The sequence below is a fragment of the Pteropus medius genome, unplaced genomic scaffold, assembly GCF_902729225.1.
Source record: "Pteropus medius unplaced genomic scaffold, Ma_sr-lr_union100, whole genome shotgun sequence".
Classification (NCBI taxonomy): domain Eukaryota; kingdom Metazoa; phylum Chordata; class Mammalia; order Chiroptera; family Pteropodidae; genus Pteropus; species Pteropus medius.
In genome coordinates this window covers 14,148,168-14,156,817 of record NW_024349797.1, presented here as the reverse complement: position 1 = coordinate 14,156,817, position 8,650 = coordinate 14,148,168, and the positions used below count along the sequence as shown (strand labels likewise).

Here is an 8,650-nt window from a genome sequence, read left to right as displayed (position 1 = left end):
AACATTTAAGTTTCATTATGTATAGATTTTCTCCTTTATCTTCTTTATTACATCCGTCTTTCCTCATTTTTGAAAGTGCTGTGTGTACGTCACTCTTATCATATGAAAACAACAGTTATCTTTTTTGTTTTTTAACTCTCATCCCCAAAACATTCTCTCCTGTATGTTTGATGATCAATAGTCCTCGTTCCTAGCATGAATGTTTTAACTACTTGGGAGTTTATGTAACTAGACTGTTACAATTCCAGAAGGCAGAATTGAAACAGATTAGACAAGAAAAGCCAAATCTTATTTTCTGGCCCAGAATGTTTCTCCAGCCATGAATCCAAGATGATTCTCATATCCCTAAAGGTTAATTTCCTGCTTCCTTTTTCTCTGAGTGTAATAAATGCCTATTTAATTAGGCACCCCACCCTCACTGTTCATAATGAGCACTCGTGTAATCTTGGTTAAGAAAATGCGAATTCATTAAATTTTCAGTTCTAATAAGCACTCAGCCATTATCTTTGCAATGGGCCCCAAGCCCAGGTGAAAATGAAATGGTCTCTGTGACCACTCACAGTGAACATGTTAAGCTATCTTCTTTAGTTGCAAAGGTGAGTCTCCCCTACCACCTCGCTTCCCCTTAAAGGCATGAAGCTGAATTTAGCATTCTTATCACACCGAGGTCCCACCTTACCCAAGCATTAAGATCTTAAAAATAAAAGAAAAAAGCAAAAAGCAGAGAAGCAGGTACAAAGAGTAGAACAGACGGCTTCCTCGGCCATGGACGAAGCTGCTTTGAAGGTAAACCAGAGTCCAGACGCGTTTTCCCCTGCTCTTTTTGAAGGGGCTGGGAGAGGTGGTGAATTCAGCCATTCAGAGGTCCAGGAGAAAATGAGGATCGCCAGGATTTTTATTTCCAGATGCAGAGCAGAGCAGCAGGTAAACAAGGCTTACTCAAAACCCCCCTCCCTTAGGCAGTTAAAACCCTGGCGCAGGATGAGTAAAGAAATAGGGCAATGTCTCAGGCTGCTTTTGTGATTCATTTTTCAAAGACTGAATTTCAGCTTAGAGAATGGAGATAAGGAGAAAGGCGTTGAGGCTTCAAGTTTCTGCAGCCTGAGAGCTGGCTGTTGGAGTCAAAAGATGAGATTTCTAAACCGGGGCTTGAAGAAGCCAGAAGGAACAGCTCCAGAATGAACTCAGCCACCAGCAGAGCTCAGCTGGATGACAATCCTGTCAGTGGCCACTCTCCAGCCTCGGCCTCCACACCCAGCGTGCACTCTTCATCTCTACCTGTCCCCACTAGTCTCTGCCAGCCTATTGTTCATTATAGCAAAGGCTCCTACCCCCCCTGAGAATTCATTGTCCCGAGACAGCGTGCTGGCCTGGTGAGGGCAGCCATTGGCTGTCTCCGACAGCTGCTTCTGGAGGACGGCCAGCGAGACCTTGTTGGCTGCCAAGAAGTCCTTCATGGAGATCATCTCCCCTGAAGGACGCCGCCCATCTGTGTCACTCTCCATCACCCCATCTGTTTCTATGGAGATGTTGCAGCGGTTCTGGACATGGCCCGGCATGATGACATTCCTCCGTGACCGCGAGAGTCCACTTTGGCACTGTTGACGGCACCCGCCATCCATTTTCCTCAGGATCCAGTTCACGGACTGTTTGATGAGGATGGAGATGACGTTGAATAAGGAGTAGATGCAGCAGACGCCCATGAGGATGAAGACAAAATTGGCGAAGCGGTAGAGGCCTTGGCTGTCATACTGGGCGTTCTGGCTGCTGACGAGGTCCCCAAAGCCAATGGTGCTGAAAGCCACAAAGCAGAAGTAGAGCGAGTCAAAGTAGCTCCATCCTTCGACGGAGGTGTACATGGCTGACGCGCAGCAAGAGATGAGGAGGGAGGCCATGCAGAGGATGAGCATGACATAGTACACGGAGGGCTTCCAGCCGGCCAGGCTGTCCACCTCGCCCTTGCCCGCATTCTTCAGGCTCTCTTGGGGCAGGGCCCTCCGGCTCCGGAGCTGCCGCTGGTGGCACGACTTCATGATGTAGGCAATAACGGTGATCAGGCGCTCCAGGAAGAGGTTGAAGAACAGGATGGTGCTTGCGCACCCGATGAGGCCATAGAAGATCAGAAAGATTTTCCCTCCTACTGTCGCTGGAGTTGTCATCCCAAACCCTGCAGGAGACAAAAGTCAGAGGAGAGAAGAGTGAGGGAGGTCTTTGCCGTGAATGGGGTCAGGGTCTTGGCTTCAATGGCTGGCGAAGGACCTACAGAAACCGTTTCACAAAAGCACTCAGCCCTATGCTTCCTAGGAATGAGAGGGAAAGTTGTCACTTCCCTTCGAAGACATTCAGTGTTGATCAGAGCTGGGGCTGTTGTGCAAATCAGGAAAAGACATCTTGTTTTCCAGGTGGATACGGCCAAGGAAAAATGGCCTGGTGATGAGAATGTGGGCTGGATTTCAGCCTCTCTGCCCCACCCTGCTAGACACACTTGTACAGTACACAACCTGAACGACCATACTCAACAGACATATCGTTCAGAGAGATGAACTAAGGCTCCTACAAAGAAAGGCTCATACAGACTCTGGGATTCATTTAATCTATGAACAGTAATTGAGCACCATTCCAGGAATGGGGCACAGACCTGTGGAAAAGACAGACTGGTTCCTGCCCTCAGGGGGCTCTGGTCTAAGGAGGTGACTACTACGTCGTGTGATAAGTGTTATGCCAGAGGAGGTGCAGGATCCCGCAGGAGCTGCTCAGAGGGGAACCCATTTCAGGCTTGAGGTTCTGGGAAGAAAAAGCAGAAAACTCTGAAAGCTAAATAGGAGTTAGGCAGGCAGGGAGGGTGTGTGTGGCCAATGCGTGTGTGTGTGCGTGTCGCGATGTGGTATTAATGGCTCACGTGTCATTAATGCTTAACCGTAATAATAACGATAATGTGCATGTGTTTGTGTGTGCGTTGATGGTGATGGTGGCGGTGATGGGGTTGTTCCAGGCAGAGAAATAGCTGATGCCAGCGTATGTAGAGATGAGAAATTTGCTCAACATTTTCCCATTTTTAAACAGAAGTCTTCCAACATACACCTCATGCTTTGGGAGTGAAAACTGAGATGTTCGTGGATAAAATATAAAACGTCTCTCTCGCCTTTGTCTCTTACTGCTCACAGTCTCCACCTCCCTGACCTTGCTACCTGTGCACACAGACACGTTGCTAAAAATATCAGCCGTAGGACAATGGATGTCACTAAACGAGAAACACAAGAGAGCAGCAATGCACTTGCCAGCCATCAGAACACTTTCTCATGCAGCACAAGATTCAAATGGGCAAATGTTTTCATTCCCGAAATCTCCCTTTCTGATCCCAGAGGTGACAATTATTTTCCTCTTGGAGAGCAGAGCAGCGGCCACAGGTAACAGCAATAATTTATGGAGCATCTGTTAAGTTCCAGGACCTGCACCACATCTCTGAGCCACACGAAGATGACACGGACAAGGTCCTGGACCTCAAGGGGTCCAGCATCCAGGCCGAACCAGATAAACTGGCATCTACAAAACAGGGCACAGTGAGTCGAAGGGCAAATTAAAGGCACGATGGGGCTGCCCTGGCTTCGGGGTCCTGAATTCAGCCTCACTTGGGATGAGTGACATGGGCATCCACGGGTACGTCGCTGAAGCCCGCTGACTAGCTTGAAAGCTGATTTTTCCGATCAATGAGATTTCTAGTAATTTTGTGACATGTTCTGGGGATTTACGAATATCTAGATTCTGTCTCGTTTATTGGTTTTAAGACATTCAATTTAATAAAGATAATTCATGACTTTTGTTACCTACTATTTTTGATTATCACTGCTATCATTTCAATCAACAAAAATAACAGAAAATGGCACAAGTGGTGGTGTTCGTGGGAGCAACGGGAGACAGCCTCTCAATGTTTGCAGTTAGAGGTGCTTTCCATAGCTTTTACCACTCCCAGAGCTTAACAGCATGTAAGCTAATAATGCAGCCTTTTTCATAGAAAGCCTCCGATTTTTTTGAGCCGCATAAGCATGAGTGGTAAGGATGCCTTGGGTTAAGAATAATAAGCCTCAGGGTCTTCCTTGGTGGGGGACAAGGACACAAGCATTATCAAATGCAGGCCCTCCCCCGGCTACACTGACTCCTCACACCCAAGCTGGGGAGCTGGGTGCTCATTACCAGCCTCTGAGTCCCATTTTGACAGATGAGAAAAGGAAGGATACAGAAGCTAAGTAACTTGTTTAAAGGTGTAAAGCTGGAATCAGAACCTAGATTTGTCTTGTCTCCCAAGCCTGTGCTTTTCCACCTGACTATGCTAAGTGAGTGTAGGCCGCAATCAGTGCAATGTATACACTGTAAGTAGAATTGAGCGAGGGAAATAAACCAAGCCTCTATAGTTGCATGCTTTACAGAAACACCCAAACTGCAGCGGCTGCTAAATCTGGTACTAAAATCAAGGGATTGGCTGGTATCAGAAGCTAGAACCCTATAATCTTCACTTACTAAAACATACGTTTCCGCATGCCTCTTCCAACAAGTGATGTAAATAAATCAGTTTAAAATCTGTTACGCTCCACGAATTTCAATCTCCCTGTATTTCGTAGGCACACAAATGAAACTGATGTCACAGAAACTGATGCTTTTCAATACACAATTTTTTCCCTGTGCTTCAGAGCAGAGGCCATCTGATTTGTGTCCAACCCCTGAGTCTGGGAGCAGACGAGCTAGCCGATTGGGGACCAGGACATACAAGTTCAGTATGAAGGCCAAGGAAGCTCACCTGGCAATCTACTCCAGTCTAGCTCCCTTGAACCATTTCAGCTCCATTTTAATGTAACTCTAACCCACTAGCAGCTCCTGGGACCAAACCAGGCTCCCTGATGTCCTTGGGGTCAGGAAAGAAGCAACCGGAGACTGCCAGGGTCCCAGATGACCGCAACAGAGCCCTTTGTGAAGAAAGGGGAGCAGCCTGCAATCTCCTGGCCTTTTGTGTATGTTGTCAACTACATATTCTTTTAAACATTTTAATCAAGGTAACCAATTTAAAATTTAATCAAGGTAAAAACATTTTAATCATATTTTCCAAACACACACAAAGGTAGAGACAATGCTATGATAACCCTAATCTCCCAGTGCCAGCACGTGTCCACATTTTTACCAATCTCGTTTCCGCTTTCCCATCTCACCCCTGATTGGCTGGAGTCTTAAAGCAAATCCCAGACAGCTCCCACTTCATCCATTAGTAACGAGGCATCTGTAACTGACAAGGACTTTGCATTCTCAAAATAACCACTCTGCCAGTTTCACACCTAACAAAATTAGCACTAATTTTTAACACCAAAGAATATCCCATCCATATTCAAATTTCTCAGAATTATTTTTTTACAGATCATCTGGATAAAGCAGGATCCATACATTTTATCTCTGAAGTCTCTTCTGTTTGTTAACAGTCTCCCCTCCCATTTTTTATGCCATTGATTTGTTGGGTAAATGTGTCCCATAGACTTCGATCACAGTTTTTTCCCAGAAACGTTTGAAAATCAAACAAATGTAAATTATATGAGTGTCCTCAGATGCAGCAGCAAATCTCAAACACTTCATGGGACATATAAATTGGCGTAAACTGTCTAAAAAGCAATTTGATAATATATATCTGATATCTTAAAATATATCTTTTTCTCTGTTTTGTTTGTTTGTTTGTTTTTAGGGATATATTCCAAAAAGTATCAGAAATGTGACCATGTCTTTACTATCAATAATGAAATCCTCAGCAACCTAAGTATAACAGGTAGATTATAAACCTAAAAAGATAATAAGGAAATGAGTAAAAGATGTAGCCATCAAAACAAACCCATCAAAATTACATATACGAAGAGTTTTTAATGACTAGAGAAGATGTTAAGGAAAAGAAGCAGAGCCGAAGTGTGTCTGCAGAATGACTCAAGCCTGGTACACGGGGCATCCTGTTGGATGAAGGAATAAATTTTATGAAATGCATTTGTGCACCTATTGTAGCAGTTAAGATGCTTTTGGCTGCCAGTAACAGCAGATCATAGGTAGAGGTGACTTAAACATGAAGGGGATTGATTGTTTCAGAGAAGAAGAAGTTTAGAGATAGGACGGCTCTAGGGATGATGAATTGGGTGGCTTCAGAACACGATCTCTGAACCGAGACCATTTCATGTTCCTGGCTCTGGCCCTAACATGTTGGCTAGTTCCTCTCATACCAACAGCTTCTGGCACCACGTCTTCACACATCATGTCCAGCTCCAGAAAATGTTGTGTTCCCGCCTTGTGTATGTCTTCATAAAAGAAGGGAATCCTTTCCAGAACTCCCTTGGCAAAATTCTCACATGTCATTAATCAGTACTAAGTCACATGGCCACTTCCCAAACCAATTACCTGTGCGAGGAATGGATTTTCTTTTAGACTGGTCAGGGCTAACTCTAGTCCCTGGGGGAAGAGATGGACCCCAGAACTGACGATGTCTGCCACAAACGTACGCAGAAAAAAAGAACATAAAGGGAAAGAGACAATATTTTTAATCGAGTTATTTTAAGGTAGTGATAATATGGATTTTTATTTTTTTCCTAATGTTTTATATCTTTCATCACTTTTAAACTGAGGAAAATACATTAAAATATTCTGGAAGTTGTCCTGAGATTGCAGGCAAACATCTGCCGGAAGCAGCATTCTTCTTGATACACTGAGAAATCAAAGTTTGACTTGGATAAACTTTTTCATAATCTTTTTGATTTGGAAATTATAAGTCTCTTTGTCTGGGATGAAACTACACAGGGCATTGTGGGTCTTTTTTTTGGTCGTTGTTTTAAAAAAAAGATCTTCCAATGCAATTGGGCTGGAAAAAGGAGGCAAGGACAGACCCCGTGAATTATTCTTGTCAAGGATAGGGAGAAGATTCCAATGATGGAAGACCCGTGGGTCTCACCAGTCACACAGTCTTTACATAAATTATGGAACCACAACTGTTAGAGCGGAGAGGGACTTCACAGCTTTCTAGTCCAAGCTTTTCATGTTATAGGAGGGGAAACTGAGGCAACCATTAGCCAGGTTATCTTCCTAAGGGGTGGAGGATGGGCCTGAATCCGGGTTCCCCATCCAGATTGCTCTTCTCTACTCTTCTGGTAAACTGTTTCCAAAGATGATTTTGAGCACATTGCTCCCATCCCTGTAAGTACTTGCTGATCCTCTCATTAAAACAACACAGCAGTCCCTCTGAACAGACACTTCTCCCTAGAGGACATGCAGATGGCCAACAAATATTTGAAAAGATGCTCAACATCGCCAGCTATTAGGGAAATGCAAGCCAAAACCACAATGAGATACCATCTCACACCTGTTAGAATGGCGATAATCAACAGGACTAATAATAACAAATGTTGGAGAGGATACGGAGGAAAAGGAACCTTCATACTCTCCTGGTGGGACTGCAAACTGGTACAGCCACTATGGAAAATAGTATTGAGGTTCCTCAAAAAACTAGGAATTGCTCTACCATATGATCCAGCAATCCCTCTACTGGATATTTACCCCAAAGACTTTAAAACCCTTATCCGAAAAAGATATTTGCACACCGATGTTCATAGCAGCATTATTCACAGTGGCCAGAACATGGAAGTAGCTGAAGTCCTATGATAGATGATTGGCTAAAGAAGCTGTGGTACATATACACAATGGAATATCACTCAGCCATAAGAAGAGATGGAACACTGCCATTTGCAACAACATGGATGGACCTCGAGGTAATCATGCTAAGAGAAATAAGCCAGACAGAAAAAGTTGAAAATCACATGATATCACTTATATGTGGGATATAAACCTAAAAGCAACAAGTGAGCAGGACAAACAAAGAGAGACTCATGGACATGGACTATAGACTAGTGGTTACCAGAGGTAGCGGGTAGGAGAGGAGCGGGGAAGTAGAGCTGCTGGATAAAGGGGTCCAAATAAAGGGAAGTCAGGGGAGGAGATGAAGTGGGGATAAAATATATGGCCCAGCTAGAGAAGCATGGACTTTGGGTATTAAACACACAATAGAATATACAGATGTCAAGCTATTAATGTACACCTGAAAATTATATAATTGTATTAACCAATGTTACCTCAATAAAGCTTAATTAAAAAAAAAAAAAAGACAGCAGTCCCCAACCTTTTTGGCACCAGGGACCAGTGCTTGTTTGAGAATCTAATGCCTGATGGTCTGAGGCGGAGCTGAGGCGGTGATGCTAGCGCTGGGGAGCGGCTGCGCATACAGATGAAGCTTCACCCGCTTGCCCACCGCTCACTTCCTGTGGCCCGGTTCCTAAAAGGCCACAGACTGGTAAATTCCTGTTATTAGTCACCAAGTCTATGGTATTTGTTATTGCAGCCCTATCGTACCATTATGTACCCGGCATTACTGGTCTGTAGCTCAGAGGTTGGGGACCGCTACATTAAGAGGCGAAGCCTATTTCCTTTGCCTTGAATCTTGGATGACCTTGAGACTTGCTCTGACCAACAGAATGTAGTGAAAGTGATGCTGCACCAATTCTAAACATCAACAGTTAAGAAACCTAGCAGTTTCATCTTTCTCTCTCTGGACCCCTGAACTACCGCGTAAGAAGCACGACCACTCAGC

The 8,650-nt window shown here is 44.4% G+C and overlaps 1 protein-coding gene across 1 annotated transcript in view; it reads right to left on the bottom strand.

Moving 5' to 3' along the window:
* Positions 1–437: 437 nt before the first annotated feature.
* The window catches only part of KCNK13 (potassium two pore domain channel subfamily K member 13), an 80,335-nt gene continuing 72,122 nt past the window's right edge, over positions 438–8,650 (bottom strand). Inside the window, exon 2 of the mRNA XM_039884007.1 lies at positions 438–2,167. Within this exon, the coding sequence (XP_039739941.1) occupies positions 1,275–2,167 (893 nt within the window). The 3' untranslated portion in view covers positions 438–1,274. The remainder of the gene's footprint in view (positions 2,168–8,650) is intronic.